This window comes from Salvelinus alpinus, chromosome 16 (genome assembly GCF_045679555.1).
Source record: "Salvelinus alpinus chromosome 16, SLU_Salpinus.1, whole genome shotgun sequence".
NCBI lineage: Eukaryota > Metazoa > Chordata > Actinopteri > Salmoniformes > Salmonidae > Salvelinus > Salvelinus alpinus.
The window spans coordinates 17,114,797-17,132,847 of NC_092101.1; the positions used below are offsets into that span (position 1 = coordinate 17,114,797).

Sequence of the window (18,051 nt, forward strand, 5' to 3'; positions counted from 1 at the left end):
AGCCAGTGTGTTTGGCGACGAGTATGAAGCGAGGGTCAGCCAACGAGAGCATACAGGTCGCAGTGGTGGGTAGTATATGGGGCTTTGGTGACAAAACGGATGGCACTGTGATAGACTGCATCCAATTTGTTGAGTAGAGTGTTGGAGGCTATTTTGTAAATGACATCGCCGAAGTCGAGGATCGGTAGGATGGTCAGTTTTACGAGGGTATGTTTGGCAGCATGAGTGAAGGATGCATTGTTGCGAAATAGGAAGCCGATTCTAGATTTAATTTTGGATTGGAGATGTTTAATATGAGTCTGGAAGGATAGTTTACAGTCTAACCAGACACCTAGGTATTTGTAGTTGTCCACATATTCTAAGTCAGAACCGTCCAGAGTAGTGATGCTGGAAGGGCGGGCAGGTGCGGGTAGCGATTGGTTGAAGAGCGTGCATTTAGTTTTACTTGCATTTAAGAGCAGTTGGAGGCCACGGAAGGAGAGTTGTATGGCACTGAAGCTTGTCTGGAGGTTAGTTAACACAGTGTCCAAAGAAGGGCCAGAGGTATACAGAATGGTGTCGTCTGCGTAGAGGTGGATCAAAGAATCACCAGCAGCAAGAGCGACATCATTGATGTATACAGAGAAAAGAGTCGGCCCGAGAATTGAACCCTGTGGCACCCCCATAGAGATTGCCAGAGGTCCGGAAAACAGACCCTTTGATTTGACACACTGAACTCTATCAGAGAAGTAGTTGGTGAACCAGGCGAGGCAATCATTTGAGAAACCAAGGCTGTTGAGTCTGCCAATGAGAATGTTGTGATTGACAGAGTCAAAAGCCTTAGCCAGGTCGATGAATACGGCTGCACAGTAATGTCTCTTATCGATGGAGGTTATGATATCGTTTAGGACCTTGAGCGTGGATGTGGTGCACCCATGACCAGCTCTGAAACCAGATTGCATAGCGGAGAAGGTACGGTGGGATTCGAAATGGTCGGTGATCTGTTTGTTAACTTGGCTTTCGAAGACCTTAGAAAGGCAGGGTAGGATGGATATAGGTCAGTAGCAGTTCTGAAAAGGATTTTATGAAATTGCAACTTTTATGAAATTGACTACGGAGGATGGTCCCCTTCCTCTCCCCCTTTGAAGAGGGGGATGATCGCGGCAGCTTTCCAATCTATGGGAATCTCAGACGATACGAAAGAGAGGTTGAACAGGCTAGTAATAGGGGTTGCAACAATTTCGGCAGATCATTTTATTAATATGACTATCCACTGTATGTCTAACTGCTATGTTCAGTGAAAAAGCTAAATATTTCTAGATTTCCAATTTTCGAATCAAAAGCAGACAATATTATATTGTGTATGTTGTCAGAAACTGTGATTTATTTGGATTTTTTCACCATGGTTTACCCAAGTTCCCCATTATATAATAATCTGAACTGTTTAGTATGATGTACTTGGCACCAATGTAATCCTTGACCATAAAAACATAGCTGTAAACATCACCTTTTCTGTGGTGTCATGTTTGGTTCAGTAAATATGAAGAAAAATGCATTTTCCAGCTATGGCGGAATAGCAAAATGGCCGTCAGAGCTGCCAGGGGGAAGTTTTTGAGGTTGTACATGGTAAAATTGTAGTCCTTGACCATAAAAACATAGGAGTAGATATCACCTTTTCTCTGTTATCATGTTTGGTTTAGCAAATATGAAGGAAATACATTGTCCGGCTATGGTGTTGTCCGGCTAGGCGTTTTTGCAATGGCTCCTTTTCTGAAAATGTTCAGGACCCTAAACTGTACAAGTGTACCAAGTTTGATGCTTTTAAGAAAAAGTTAACATCCTTTTCACGTATAGCCTGGACTCAAACACATATATACCTCCCCAGGCCCATACATAAAGGCAACAAAATGCCTGTTCCATGTTGGGGCAGAGAGGGAGAGAAACCAAAGCCCTTGAGGTGGCTGGATTGGCCCTTGATCTCCTCCTTGGTGAGTCCAGTAGTGAGTACTGAATCTGTACTGCGTTAATTTCTCACAGCTGAACCCAGTCAGAGAGAAAGGAAAGGGAACGGGGAGACCTAATCAGTTGCACAACTCAATGCATTCAACCGAAATGTGTCTTCTGCATTTAATCCAACCCCAGAGACAGAGAGAACAATATGGAGAAGGACAGATAAAGATAGAAAGATAGAGAAAATGAGAGAGGGAGAGAGTGAAAGAGAGAGAGATAAAGAAAGGAAGAGAGAGAAAAATCCTCCTCCTTCAGATGGGGCTGGCATTATCAGCCCATGTGGCTCGTCAATTAGTCACTATGACTCTAGGATCACAGCTTCCTGTTGGTTCATTCATGTGTGGATTCATTGACACTTGATGTAATGATGGGTGGGGACCGGTGGTATGAAAACCAAGGCTGTTGATTACAAACGCAACATATTTCACCATTGTTTCTGGCTGATTCTGCATCTGTACAGTAATCTATTCCCGTTTTATAATTAAACGGAAGCTGAAAAGGTTGTCCGTGGTTGGAAGGGGGCGTTCACTGTATTGTTTTAATACACAGCTAAGTCACATGATTCAGCTACCTTCTTCTTCTCGATCTACATGTTTCGTGTTGTGTGTGTGACAGGTGTGTGTATTGTTAACTGAAGTCCAGTGATGCTTGAAACTAGAATAAAACCCAATTTTCTGCTCTTATATCAATGGATGAGCAAATACCCTGCTTATTCTTCAGTTGCAGCAACAGACTGTACACATGAAAGGGCACCATTTTACACTACTGTCTATACATGAAAGGGCACCATTTTACACTACTGTATATACATGAAAGTACACCATTTTACACTACTGTGACTACAGTATATTTTTTTCATAAAACCAGGCGTTAAATATGTTTTGATGAAGCAGAATTGACACAATTTGATTGGCAGCTACCTCAAAGAGAGAAGGAAACACTGGATTTAACACTGAATATGGTTTGAATCATTGAAATTCCACTTGAGCAGGGACCTTCTCTCTATGAACAAACATAGAGTATACTTAGAGTACTACAGTCCAGCCACCACTTTACAAACATCAGATCAGAATGGTAAACTACCCCTGTGCATATACCCATCAATTCCACTGGAAGTAACTTACATCTATGCCTCTTAGAATAGTACCCAAGTACAGGAATGCATGTTGCTCCAATTAATACCCTGTCCTCCACTGAATACAGCCATCATCATCATGCCAAGAGTGGTTCCATGTCCAATAATATGACTACTGTTGCCAGATAAACAGTTGTGTCAGGGTTATATTGGTTTGTGTTGACTGAGAGCAGGCCTGTGGTTTAATATATGTCAAATAGAGCCTGGTACACATCTGACATACTCTGACACAGTAAATGACTAAAATGTAAATGTAGGAAATCTCTGGGGCTTTCTGGAGCTGTCACTTTTCCTCAACAACTACATGTGTTCCCTCTCCCAGCAGCTCTGTAGCATATATAGGTCAGGTGATTGCTGTGAACGTGTCTTCCTTGTCTTCCCTATGTATGTTTATGTTCAATGTACAGTAAGAGGTATAGAACCACAAATGTTTAGCTCATGGTTTCATGGATATGCAATAGGTTGTTTATGGTGAATTGTATTGTATGAGAATGCATACACCAACCACAATGCATTGAGTTCTAGTGTTAATATCCTCCTTAAATGACCTTAAAATAATAGGAATTAGGTTAAAGGGTTAAGGTTAGGGAAGGGTTAGCTAACATGCTAAGTAGTTGAAAAGTAGCTAAAAAGTAGTTGTAAAGTGGCTAATTAGCTAAAATGCTAAAGTTGTCCATGATAAGATTCGAACGCGCAACCATTGGGTTGCTAGACGTTAAAAGCCCAACCAACCACCCTCCTTTCATTTTTGCCTTCAGTAATCTTCTGTCTTATGTAACCATACCAAACGTAACATATCATGCTAATTTGAGTGCCCCCTCTTTCTTCCCTCTTTCTTTCCCTCTCCCTCTATTTCTTGTTCTCTAGTACAAACAAGTGGAGCAGTACATGTCTTTCCACAAACTGCCGGCTGACTTCCGACAGAAGATCCATGACTACTACGAACACAGATACCAGGGCAAGATGTTTGATGAGGAGAGCATCCTGGAGGAGCTTAATGAACCACTGCGGGAGGTAAAACAACCAAACACACCATCAAAACCCTGACAAGGTCTTGCACTTAAAGAAAGGAACAAAGGAACTGAAAAACAATGTCTCTGCCCTGCATGTCTTTTGCAAACATGCCCACTGAGAACTTCTGAAGTTCTGAACCACTTCTTTTAAATCACAAAAAATCAAATCAAACTTTATTGGTCACATAAAGTGTAGACTTTACAGTGAAATGCTTACTTATGAGCCCGTTCCCAACAATGCAGAGTTAAAAAGTAAGACAAATATTTGCTGAATTAAAAAGGAAATAGTAACTCAATAAAAACCATAACGAGGCTATATACAAGGAGTACCAGTACCAGGTCAATGTGCAGGTGTACGAGGTAGTTGAGGTAATTGAAGTAATACAGTATTTACATGTGAGTAGGGATAAAAGTGACTAGGCCATCAGGATATATAATAAACAGAGTTACAGCAGCGTGTGGGAAAGTGTGTCTGTGTGAGCGTACGTGGTGGTGTGTGTTTGAGTGTTAGTGTAGTATGTGTGAGTGTGTGGGTAGAGTCTAGTAGGTGTGCGTTGAGCCAGTGAAAGGGGGTCAGTGCAAAACCATCAAGATAAATAAAGAAGTAATAAAGGTGGTCAATTTAAATTGTCTGGGTGGCCATTTGATTGATTGACTGTTCAGCAGTCTTATGGCTTGGGGGTGGAAGCTGTTCAGGTGCCTTTTGGTCCAAGAATTAGCGATCTGGTACCGCTTGCCGCGCGGTAGCAGGGAGAACAGTCTATGACTTGGGTGGCTAGAGTCTTTGACAATTTTTAGGACCTTCCTGACACCGCCTGATATAGAGGTCCTGGATGTCAGGAAACTTGGCCTCAGTGATATACTGGGCCGTACGCACTACCCTCTGTAGCACCTTGCGGTCGGATGCCGAGCAGTTGCCATACCAAGCGCTGGTGCAGCTGTAGAACTTTTTGAGGATCTGAGGACCCATGCCAAATCTTTTCAGCCTCCTGAGGGGGAAGAGGCGTTGTCGTGCCCTCTTCACGACCTTGTTGGTGTGTTTGGACCATGATATGTCCTTAGTGATGTGGATACAGAGGAACTTGAAGCTCTCAACCCGCTCCACTGCAGCCCCGTTGATGTGAATTGGGGCGTGTTCGGCCCTCCATTTCCTATAGTCCACGATAAGCTCATGGTGATTTTAGGCTTGTGTGCGGCTGCTCGGCCATGGAAACCCATTTCCTGAAGCTCCCGACGAACAGTTTTTGTGCTGACATTGCTTCCAGAGGCAGTTTGGAACACAGTAGTAAATGTTGCAACCAAGAACAGAAGATTTTAAGCGCTTCAGCACTCGGCGGTCTCGTTCTGTGAGCTTGTGTGTCCTACCACTTCGCGGCTGAGCCGTTGTTGCTCCTAGATGTTTCCACTTCACAATAACAGCACTTGCAGTTGACCGGGGAAACTCTAGCAGGACAGTAATTTTACGAACTGACTTGTTGGAAAGATGTCATCCTGTGACGGTGCCACGTTGAAAGTCAGCTATTCAGTAAGGCCATTCTACTGCCAATGTTTGTCTATGGAGATTGCTTGGGTGTGTGCTCAATTTTATACACCTGTCAGCAACGAGTGTGGCTGAAATAGCCAAATCCACTCATTTGAAGGGGTGTCCACATAATTTTGTGTATGTAGTGTATGTTAGTCTTAGACTTAACAATTCAAATTCAGTTACATTAATTATATTTTCCCTCAGGAAATTGTCAACTTCAACTGCCGTAAGCTGGTGGCATCCATGCCCCTGTTTGCCAATGCCGACCCCAACTTTGTGACAGCCATGTTGACCAAGCTCCGCTTCGAGGTCTTCCAGCCCGGAGATTACATCATCAGGGAGGGCACCATCGGCAAGAAGATGTACTTCATCCAACACGGTGTGACCAGCGTGCTGACCAAAGGAACTATGGGCATGAAGCTTTCTGATGGATCCTACTTTGGAGGTATGCTCAACAATATCAGACCTTTTTTATGTTTGCCTGGCTGCTGCGGCTGAAAAACATATTATATAAAAAATATATATTTTATTTTATTCAATTAAATTGTATTTACATTTAAGTCATTTAGCAGACGCTCTTATCCAGAGCGACTTACAAATTGGAAAGTTCATACATATTCATCCTGGTCCCCCCGTGGGGAATGAACCCACAACCCTGGCGTTGCAAGCGCCAAGCGCCATGCTCTACCAACTGAGCCACACGATATTCTATCGTGGTGCTGATAACATACATCTACTATAGAACATACATTAAATAAGTTACAGTACATTCATGTAGACTTAATTCACATTCTTTTCTCGCTCTAAATCAGGGATCATCAAGTAAAAACAATTCTGGTCGGGGGGCCTGAACATATTTACAAATAATTTGTAGACTGCAAATTGACTGCAAGAAGACCAAACAGATAAAATATCTGACTAGAACATAACATTTGTTTTCAATATTTTATGTGAAGGAATACTTGGGAACAGTTTTTAAAAATAAAAATTACTTGGAGCTGATTTCCTGGTGTTTTTACAGTCTTTTATGTCCAACAATACAAATAAAAATAAATATTAAAAAATAAAACCACCTGCGGGCTGCCAGTTGGGGAACCCTGCTCTAAATCCTATGATCCAAACCACCAATGTCTCAACTATGTTAATATAAAAATTATAGCAGGCAAGATAATAAAATAAAAACACCCTGACATTTGACTTCTTCTCGCTAGTCTTTTCGCCCTGCAGCCAGTTGTGTCCCCATTTCCCATGCAGCCTGTCCTCTTCCCTGCCTGTTTTCAGATGCATCGCTGCTGTTGATCCACAAAAAAAGCACAACTTTTCCCAATGTGTCTGGGCCATGGTCTGGGGGCATTCTTCACATCCGGCTCCTCTTCAGAAGAGCAGAGTTCAGTTCAGTGGTGCTGTGAGGTGCCAGGAGCCAAGGGCAGATGCTGAAGGAGAGAGATCTACAGCAGCACCCACGGCTCATAAATAACAGCTAATTAGTCCACAGAACACCAATGACAGAGCAATTAGTAATGTCAACCGTCGACGTTCAAAGCCAAGCCATTATACTGTATGCCACCAGGAAGCCAACAGTTTTCTACATGGCATGGGCTAGGCGCAAACTTGAATCAGAATGTCTGTTGGATTTGTGGTGGTATTTGCCGATTCATCTGCTATTATTTACAATTAATAATATTACTGGATAAGATACCGTATTTTGGTCCTGTTGTTGTAGTATGATGAGGGCATATGGAAAGAAGGTAGAAACTAGGTACTGTAATAGTTGCCCTAAGATAAATTAAATGTGGGCATAAGGGAAACAACATGGCCCATATTCGCCGTAATTTGTTTTTAAAGGAGGAAATACCGGAGTGAGTAAGTGGGTGCAGTAGAGTCACAGAATCACATCCCAGCATTGTGTTCTGCTGCTTGCCTCTGCAGCGCTCGGCACAGCAGAGAGAACGGAATCTCATTAATCTTGTGAAGAACTGTAAATCCCCCATCAGATAGCGGAGAGACACAGGGCTGCGCTGACACTCAAGGTCACACTTTAATACCCTGTGAATAAGGAGCCATTTTGAGAGTGGGAGGGGAGCTGGGGTGGAGAGGGTTTGTCACTGCGGCTTACTGACAAGATTATTATGTAAATGTATAACTCATGAATGGAACATCCCCTTGTTGCTCTTTAATGGTGTGTGGGCCTCTGTCCGGCCGGCGGTAGCTGATCTTTTACTTGACTGCGCTTCTTGTTAAATCCTCTTTTTCCATGGTCCCCGGGGGGTTGCCTACCACTGTAAAAGCTGATATGTAGAGTGGAGCCAGTGCAGTTCCCCCATGCATACAGTAAATACTTTTTTTTCCTTTTACTGAGAGCCAGAGGATACCCTTCACACGCGACAGGAGAGCGAGGGGGGAGAACGGGGAGGCAGCAGAGTAAAAAGAGCATATGGTTGTCAAGACAACCATCATCCACAGGCCAGAGAAGGAAGGGTAACACCTGAATGTAATGAACCTTGGCTCTACTACGTATCCAATCTTGTAGCTCCCTCCATACACTAAGCAGTCTCAGCAGGGTCTTTGGTTTAAATGCCTTTCTCCTCTCTGTATTCATGCTCTGTATCCTCTCTGTAAATGACCTATTTCCACATGTGATAAATTGATACTGTAGGATTGTGTGTGCATTATATTTGAATCATAGTGTAGCAGTGTTTTATAAGATAGAAATAAGAAGAATAACGAGTGTGACATGTCCAAGGGAACTTTGTCACGGAATCATGACATTCGAATGGCTCATGTTTCTTTGACATGTTTTCTGTAGCTTAGTTACAGTAATGATGCTCCCTCTGGCTGTGTAGTAATTGTGTCTGTCTCTGACCGTCCTGTCTTTCTCTCTCTCCCTCAGAGATCTGTCTGTTGACCCGAGGCAGACGGACGGCCAGTGTGCGGGCGGACACGTACTGCCGTCTCTACTCCCTGTCTGTGGATAACTTCAATGAGGTGCTGGAGGAGTACCCAATGATGAGACGAGCCTTCGAGACTGTGGCCATCGACCGACTGGACCGGATAGGTGAGACCAGCCTACCACTGACCAATAAATAAGCCACTGACCCATACAGGATTAGTTATGCGCATAGTTGAGGCATTTTGTCATTCATAGAATCAGCAGAACAAAAACAGATATACTGTATTCTATCAATGGAACCTACTGTAACTATGCCATTAATCATTTCTCTATGACTTCCCTGGTTTCCTTGATTTCATTTTGGACCCTTTATTTAGATGCAGCTGGTGTATCTTCAGCATATGATTTTCACAAGATATGATTATTATCTCAAAATAACTGTGTGTGCCGTCCTCCCCTGGGTTTACTGTAAATGTGCTGTCAGGAGGAGTGCTGCTCATTTGTGAAAGGGACTGCTCAGCACACTGTCTAAACAGCTTCCTTATGCTCTCCTCTTCTGTGTGGAAGGGAGGAAGTTACCGTATTTTCTCTTGGTTGCTACGTTACCTCCAGTGTTGCTACGCTGTCATTCACTCAGCTATCATCAGAAAGCACCTGGTTAGTGAATTCCGAGCTTTGAGTGTAAACATATAAATTATTCAACAGTGAAGGCAAGGTCAATGTGATGCTGATGTCACCGCTCGGTGACGTGCAGGGGCCCTGCATCCACCACCTGCCAGCGGTTGCCATAGCAGCCAGATTCCACATCAAGTACGAGACGTTCGGTTTCACACATTCAGAGGAGATTGAGTTGTCTTTGATCTTTGACAACAGATTAACACCTAACCTGAATAGAGCATAGGGGAGCACGAAAGGTTTAATATTCTGTTTAACCCATTCATGTCCATATCAGAAATTGAAATTTTGTTTTAGTACACTTGTTCTCTGAGCTTACTGATGGACGGATCTGAAGACATTTTTTAAATTGGCCAAAGCATTTGTCTACAATGTGAGTTGTTGATATTGTACTATATTTTGTCTCCGGACACATGGGGTTACTGTTTTTACACATTTCATGAATCAAGTCATGTGAATGAATAAATGTTTAAATGATCCGATCTTAAAAAAAATTGGTATATAGATTGTCCAGAACAATATATACAGTGCATTCGGAAAGTATTCAGACCTTTTTCCACATTTTGTTACGTTACAGCCTTATACTAAAATTGATGAAATAATTTTTTACCCCTCATCATCAAACTCTCCAACAGAAACAAACTCAATTTGTTTGGCGCGTTATGTTCAGTATTCCACAGCCTTAGGCAGGTCATCAAGGCTTGACGAAAATTCAAAATAGTATCCGTAAAGTTCGTAGAAACATGTCAAACGTTTTTAATAATCAATCCTCAGGTTGTTTTTAACATCAATAATCGATAATATGTCAACCGGACTGTAAACTATTCAATACTGGAGAAAGAAAACGTTGAGCAACCAGTGTCGAGCGCATGAACTAATGTAAGGACATCCGTCTATCCACTGACGCGTTTTGATAAATCTCGCTCATTTTTCAGAATAAAAGCTTGAAACTATGTCAGTTCTGTTATACTCACAGACAATATTTTGACAGTTTTGGAAACTTTAGAGTGTTTTCTATCCTACTCTGTCAATTATATGCATATTCTAGTATCTGGACCTGAGAAATAGGCAGTCTACATTGGGAACGTTATTTTTCCAAACATAAAAATTCTGCCCCCTAGCTTCAAGAGGTTTTAACCTGTCTCCTTCCCTTCATCTACGCGGATTGAAGTGGATTTAACAAGTGACATCAATAAAGGATCATAGCTTTCACCTGTGTTTTTAATGCTTTGTAAACTCTGTAAATACAAAAAAAAAATCTAAAGAAATCCACACACTCTCTCTCACATACACAACCCTAGAATATATGCTTTATAAGTAAATTCAATGGAGACTGGATCTCTCTCTCTCAGATCTTAAGAATTGTTGGTGTGTGTATATATATATATTGCCTGGACCAATATATATATATATATATATATATATATATATACACACTGAGTGTAAAGAAACATTAAGAACACCTGCTCTTTCCATGGAATTATAATAGAAAATTACAATCTTAGAATGTCAGTGTGGCCTGTTTAGACACTTGTACTAACTATGATGACACCAAATGTTTTGCATTCATACCAAACATAATTTGATTTGTGGCGCGTTTCGATATTGTGCTAAATATTGTACAAGGACGCGAATGGGTTAATTTGTCTGCTGTTTAGCTATTCTCTAGATTTACTGACAACAGAAGCATCCTTCATCTAAGGCTTAGTATTGTAAGTGGCCAGACTAAAAAGTAACTGGCGGGTAGAAAGCTGATGAACTCCAGATCTAAACAGTAATTCAGAGGATGGTAATTCTCTGTTAACCTTGGAGTTATTTTGGAACGCAGAGTCTTTTTCCGACACCTTCACCTAAAGCATCCAAAGAAATCATGTTTAAAATGTCTTGTAGTTTACACAATGTCAGGACAGGAGACTATGAGCCTTCTGTTTAGCAGATCAGGGTGTGTACTACAGTGCTCTAGCGCCTTTAGATGTCTCTGGAAGAGACAGTAGACTAGACTCATTGAACTCTATCCTGACCCTAAGGAAACATAATAGACTTGGCCCTTTTGCCCTGGAGCCTATAGCAGCCAACCACTCTGCAGTCAACTGGACTGTGTTGTACCATGCTAGCTAGTTATGCAGCTTGAATTAGAGTTAATGTCCCTGTCAGACTGTATTTTCCATGTTCTCCCAGTCCCTCAGACTCATGTTTCAAATCCACCTGATGTTTTCATGTGGGTGTCACTCTATTTGTTTTTAAAAGCCCGATAGAGACGGACAAGTTGAAAATCCCCTGTGGATGGGGGAAAAACAGAGAGTAGTAAAGATGAAACTCTGAAACTTGAGAGGGGACGGAAGTAATAATCCTGGGAGTTCTTCTTAATGCAGCGTTCAACTAGAAATGTTTTGAACGCTGGAGAGATGAGAGAGATGGATCTGTGATCTTACTTGGCCGCCTGCGTGAGCTCCGTGAAGGAGGCAATTTCAGCTGCAAATTGGTTTCTCCCCCAGTACCACCACCAACCCAGGCCCACACAACCACTATACACATGCACATACCACAGGCACATGTTGATCCACCTCATGTCTGAGAAAACACAGACCACCCATCCTCACCCCAGGTGTTTGTGTGTGTGATCGGTCAGACTGAACATACCGTGACAGAAAGGTCATAGGGCCTTGTGTTTACAATTCAGGTGGTGCATGCTATAGCTGGGACGATTAACTGAAAATTGCAGACACCGACATTGCCCGCCTCTTACCAAAGCATTTTGCTTACGTCCGTAAACTGGTAATTAGGCTACACAATGTTTTTTAGGGTTCTATTCAAACCATTATTTGGTCAACTGTAATGTGCATTAACCTGCTTCCTGCAAGTAAAGTATCTGCCCTGCCGCCCCTGTTTCGCTGCCCGCTCTCAATCCCTCCCCCCACCTTGTGCACAGAGTGAAGGGAGCATACGAACAACATTTCAAAATGTAATTGCAGGAAAAACACTTTTTGCCTAATGTTACTGTTATTAAAGAGAGGGGAGTCTCGGCTTTCTGTATGTATGAAAAAAACATCTCAACACTAACTATTGAGAAAATGCCAGCGCTTTACAAACAGAGTATATAATTGAGGTGATGCGTTGGCGGAACCGAGCACACCATTTGTGGTGAATACATCATCAAGTGCCTACATAGGCCTAACCAATGGAACGTTTTTGTTGGACATTAATTAGATCAATTACATGGCTATCTATCAACAATATCATATTTAGGGTTGGCAATCTAGCTAATATGTTTTGACTTCCATTTCCTTAGGTGTTGAATTATGTAGTATATAGCCTAAGCCAATATGCACAAAAAGATGCAGGTAACTTAATCTCTAAAGAGCCTCAAATGAATCTGATCATTCTAGATCCTATTTTGACATGTTGTACTTGTATGTATGTATGTACAGTCGTGGCCAAAAGTTTTGAGAATGACACAAATATTAATTTTCACAAAGTCTGCTGCCTCAGTTTGTATGATGGCAATTTGCATATACTCCAGAATGTTATGAAGAGTGATCAGATGAATTGCAATTAATTACAAAGTCCCTCTTTGCCATACAAATGAACTGAATCCCCCAAAAAACATTTCCACTGCATTTCAGCCCTGCCACAAAAGAACCAGCTGACATCATGTCAGTGATTCTCTTGTTAACACAGGTGTGAGTGTTGACGAGGACAAGGCTGTCTGTCATGCTGATTGAGTTCGAATAACAGACTGGAAGCTTCAAAAGGAGGGTGGTGCTTGGAATCATTGTTCTTCCTCTGTCAACCATGGTTTCCTGCAAGGAAACACGTGCCGTCATCATTGCTTTGCACAAAAAGGGCTTCACAGGCAAGGATATTGCTGCCAGTAAGATTGCACCTAAATCAACCATTTATCGGATCATCAAGAACTTCAAGGAGAGCGGTTCAATTGTTGTGAAGAAGGTTTCAGGGCGCCCAAGAAAGTCCAGCAAGCGCCAGGACCATCTCCTAAAGTTGATTCAGCTGCGGGATCGGGGCACCACCAGTACAGAGCTTGCTCAGGAATGGCAGCAGGCAGGTGTGAGTGCCTCTGCACGCACAGTGAGGCGAAGATTTTTGGAGGATGGCCTGGTGCCAAGAAGGGCAGCAAAGAAGCCACTTCTCTCCAGGAAAAACATCAGGGACAGACTGATATTCTGCAAAAGGTACAGGGATTGGACTGCTGAGGACTGGGGTAAAGTCATTTTCTCTGATGAATCCCCTTTCCGATTGTTTGGGGCATCCGGGAAAAAGGTTATCCGGAGAAGACAAGGTGAGCGCTACCATCAGTCCTGTGTCATGCCAACAGTAAAGCATCCTGAGACCATTCATGTGTGGGGTTGCTTCTCAGCCAAGGGAGTGGGCTCACTCACAATTTTGCCTAAGAACAAAAACCCACAAATTCTGACAATCTCCAAGCATTGATTATGCAAGAATGGGCTGCCATCAGTCATGATGTGGCCCAGAAGTTAATTGACAGCATGCCAGGGCGGATTGCAGAGGTCTTGAAAAAGAATGGTCAACACTGCAAATATTGACTCTTTGCATCAACTTCATGTAATTGTCAATAAAAGCCTTTGATATTTAAGAAATGCTTGTAATTATACTTCAGTATTCCATAGTAACATCTGACAAAAATATCTAAAGACACTGAAGCAGCAAACTTTGTGGAAATTAATATTTGTGTCATTCTCAAAACTTTTGGCCACGACTGTATGTATGAATGTATATATTTATATATATATTAATTCCCTGAACATGTTAGATGAAATAGCTAACTTCTTTCATGTCTTACTTGGCACCTTAAAGTCCTGTCCGCTAACGGAAAGTGACTGTGCATAAAAAAAATATACAGTACCAGTCAAAAGTTTGGACACACCTACTCATTCAAGGTTGTCTTTATTTTGAATATTTTCTACATTGTAGAATAATAGTGAAAACATCAAAACTATGAAATAACACATATGGAATCATGTAGTAACCAAAAAAAGTGTTAAACAAATCCAAATATATTTGAGATTCTTCAAAGTAGCCACCCTTTGCCTTGATGACAGCTTTGCACACTCTTGGCATTCTCTCAACCAGATTCATGAGGTAGTCACCTGGAATGCATTTCAATTAACAGGTATGCCTTGTTAAAAGTTAATTTGGGGAATTTCTTTCCTTCTTAATGCGTTTGAGCCAATCAGTTGTGTTGTGACAAGGTAGGGGTGGTATACAGAAGATAGCCCTATTTGGTAGAAGACCAAGTCCATATTATGGCAAGAGCAGCTCAAATAAGCAAAGAGAAACGACAGTCCATCATTACCTTAAGACATGAAGGTAAGTCAACCCGGAAGATTTCAAGGACTTTGAACGTTTCTTCAAGTGCAGTCACAAAAACCATCAAGGGCTATAATGAAACTGTCTCTCATGAGGACCGCCACAGGAATGGAAGACCCAGAGTTACCTCTGCTGAAGAGGATAAGTTCATTAGAGTTACCAGCCTCAGAAATTGCATCCCAAATAAATGCTTCACAGAGTTCAAGTAACAGACACATCTGAACATCAATTGTTCAGAGGAGACCGCATGAATCAGGCCTTCATGGTCAAATTGCTGCAAAGAAACCACTACTAAAGGACACCAATAAAAAGAAGAGACTTGCTTGGGCCAAGAAACATGAGCAATGTACATTAGACCGGTGGAAATTTGTCCTTCGGTCTGATGAGTCCAAATGTGCGATTTTTGGTTCCAACCACCGTGTCTTTGTGAGACGCAGAGTAGGGGAATGAATGATCTCCGAATGTGTGGTTTTTCAAGAGGACAGTGACTCAAAACACACCTCCAGGCTGTGAAAGGGCTATTTGACCAAGAAGGAGAGTGATGGAGTGCTGCATCAGATGACCTGGCTTCCACAGTCACCCGACCTCAACCCAATTGAGATGGTTTGGGATGAGTTGGATCGCAGAGTGAAGGAAAAGCAGTCAACAAGTGCTCAGCATACAGTTGAAGTCAGAAGTTTACATAGACCTTAGCCAAATACATTTAAACTCAGTTTTTCACAATCCCTGACATTTAATCCTAGTAAAAATTCCCTGTCTTAGGTCAGTTAGGATCACCACTTTATTTTAAGAATGTGAAATGTCAGAATAATAGTAGAGAGAATGATTTATTTCAGCTTTTATTTCTTTCATCACATTCACAGTGGGTCAGAAGTTAACATACACTCAATTAGTATTTGGTAGCATTGCCTTTAACCTTTCTAGGACACACGTTCCGCTAGCGGAACCCCTCGACAACATTCCGCTGAAAAGGCAGTGCGGGAAATTCAAAAATATTTTTTTGAAATATGGAACTTTCACACATTAACAAGTCCAATACAGCAAATGAAAGATAAACATCTTGTTAATTTACCTATCGTGTCCGATTTAAAAAATGCTTTACAGCGAAAACACAACATATGATTATGTTAGATCACCGCCAAGTCCAAAAAACACACAGCCATTTTCCCAGCCAAAGATAGAAGTCACAAAAAGCAGAAATAGAGATAAAATTAATCACTAACCTTTGATGTTCTTCAACAATACATGTATGTTTTGTTTCGATAATGTGCATATTTATATAAAAAAATCTCAGTTTACATTGGCGCCATGTTCAGAAATGCCTCCAAAATATCCGGAGAAATTGCAGAGAGCCACATAAAATAACAGAAATACTCACCATAAACTTTGATGAAAGATACATGTTTTACATAGAATTAAAGATACACTTGAGGGGCCTCCCGGGTGGCGCAGTGGTCTAGAGCACTGCATCGCAGTGCTATGCTGCGCCACCAGAGTCTGGGTTCGCGCCCAGGCTCTGTCGCAGCCGGCCGCGACCGGGAGGTCCGTGGGGCGACGCACAATTGGCTTAGCGTCGTCCGGGTTAGGGAGGGTTTGGCCGGTAGGGATATCCTTGTCTCATCGCGCTCCAGCGACTCCTGTGGCGGGCCGGGCGCAGTGCACGCTAACCAAGGTCGCCAGGTGCACGGTGTTTCCTCCGACACATTGGTGCGGCTGGCTTCCGGGTTGGATGCGCGCTGTGTTAAGAAGCAGTACGGCTAGGTTGGGTTGTGCTTCGGAGGACGCATGACTTTCGACCTTCGTCTCTCCCGAGCCCGTACGGGAGTTGTAGCGATGAGACAAGATAGTAATTACTAGCGATTGGATACCACGAAAATTGGGGAGAAAAGGGGATAAAATTTTATAAAAAAAAAATAAAAAATAAAATAAAAGATACACTTGTTCTTAATGCAACCGTTGTGTCAGATTTAAAAAAAAAACTTACGGAAAAAGCAAACCATGCAATAATCTGAGACGGCTCTCAGATAGAAATGTTGTTTCTCCGCCATGTTGGAGTCAACAGAAATACGAAATTACATTATAAATATTCCCTTACCTTTGATGATCTTCATCAGAATGCACTCCCAGGAATCCTAGTTCCACAATCAATTGTTGTTTTGTTCGATAATGTCCATTATTTATGTCCAAGTAGCTACTTTTGTTAGCACGTTTAGTACACATATCCAAACGCTCGTGCAGGTCCAGGCGAATTTCGGACGAAAACTTCAAAAAGTTATATAACAGGTCGAATAAACTTGTCAAACCAAGTATAGAATCAATCTTTAGGATGTTGTTATCATAAATATTCAATAACGTTCCAACCGGAGAATTCCTTTGTGTCTATAGAAGTAATGGAACGCAAGTCGATATCATGTGGAATGCGCATAACCAGGACCTGGCTCTCTGCCAGACCACTAACTCACACAGCTCCCATCCGGCTCAACATCACAGTAGAAGCTTCATTCAACATTCTACAGACTGTTGACATCTAGTGGAAGCCGTAGGAAGTGCAAACAGATCCATATCCCACTGGGATTTCAATAGGCGATGAGTTGAAAATTGACCAGCCTCAGAATTCCCACTTCCTGTTTGGATTTTTTCTCAGGTTTTTGCCTGCCATATGAGTTCTGTTATACTCACAGACATCATTCAAACAGTTTTAGAAACTTCAGAGTGTTTTCTATTTAATAGTAATACTAATATGCATATATTAGCATCTGGGACAGAGTAGGAGGCAGTTCACTCTGGGCACGCTATTCATCCAAAGTCAAAATTCTGCCCCCTATCCCTAAAAAGTTAAATTGTTTAACTTGCGTCAAACGTTTCGGGTAGCCTTCCACAATTTTCCCACAATAAGTTGGTTGAATTTTGGCCCATTCCTCCTGACAGAGCTGGTGTAACTGAGTCAGGTTTGTAGGCCTCCTTGCTCGCACACGGTTTTTCATTTCTGCCCACAAATGTTCTATAGGATTGAGGTCAGGGCTTTGTGATGGCCACTCCAATACCTTGACTTTGTTGTCCTTAAGCCATTTTGCCACAACTTTGGAAGTATGCTTGGGGTCATTGTCCATTTGGAAGACCCATTTGCGACCAAGCTATAACTTCCTGATTGATGTCTTGAGATGTTGCTTCAATATATCCACATCATTTTCCCTCTTCATGATGCCATCTATATTGTGAAGTGCACTAGTCCCTCCTGCAGCAAAGCACCCCCACAACATGATGCTGCCACCCCTGTCCTTCACGGTTGGGATGGTGTTCTTCGGCTTGAAATCCTCCCTAAAGGATTGTCGTTATGGCCAAACAATTATATTTTTGTTTCATCAGACCAGAGGACATTTCTCCAAAAAGTATGATCTTTGTCCCCATGTGCAGTTGCAAACCGTAGTCTGGCTTTTTATATGGCGGTTTTGGAGCAGTGGCTACTTCCTTGCTGAGC

The 18,051-nt window shown here is 42.1% G+C and overlaps 1 protein-coding gene across 1 annotated transcript in view; it reads left to right on the top strand.

The window, feature by feature from the left end:
• The window catches only part of LOC139541003 (potassium/sodium hyperpolarization-activated cyclic nucleotide-gated channel 2-like), a 76,217-nt gene that overhangs the window by 49,778 nt on the left and 8,388 nt on the right, over window positions 1-18,051 (top strand). Inside the window, exons 5-7 of the mRNA XM_071345147.1 lie at window positions 3,992-4,138; window positions 5,867-6,107; window positions 8,553-8,717. Coding sequence (XP_071201248.1) covers window positions 3,992-4,138; window positions 5,867-6,107; window positions 8,553-8,717 — 553 coding nt within the window. The remainder of the gene's footprint in view (window positions 1-3,991; window positions 4,139-5,866; window positions 6,108-8,552; window positions 8,718-18,051) is intronic.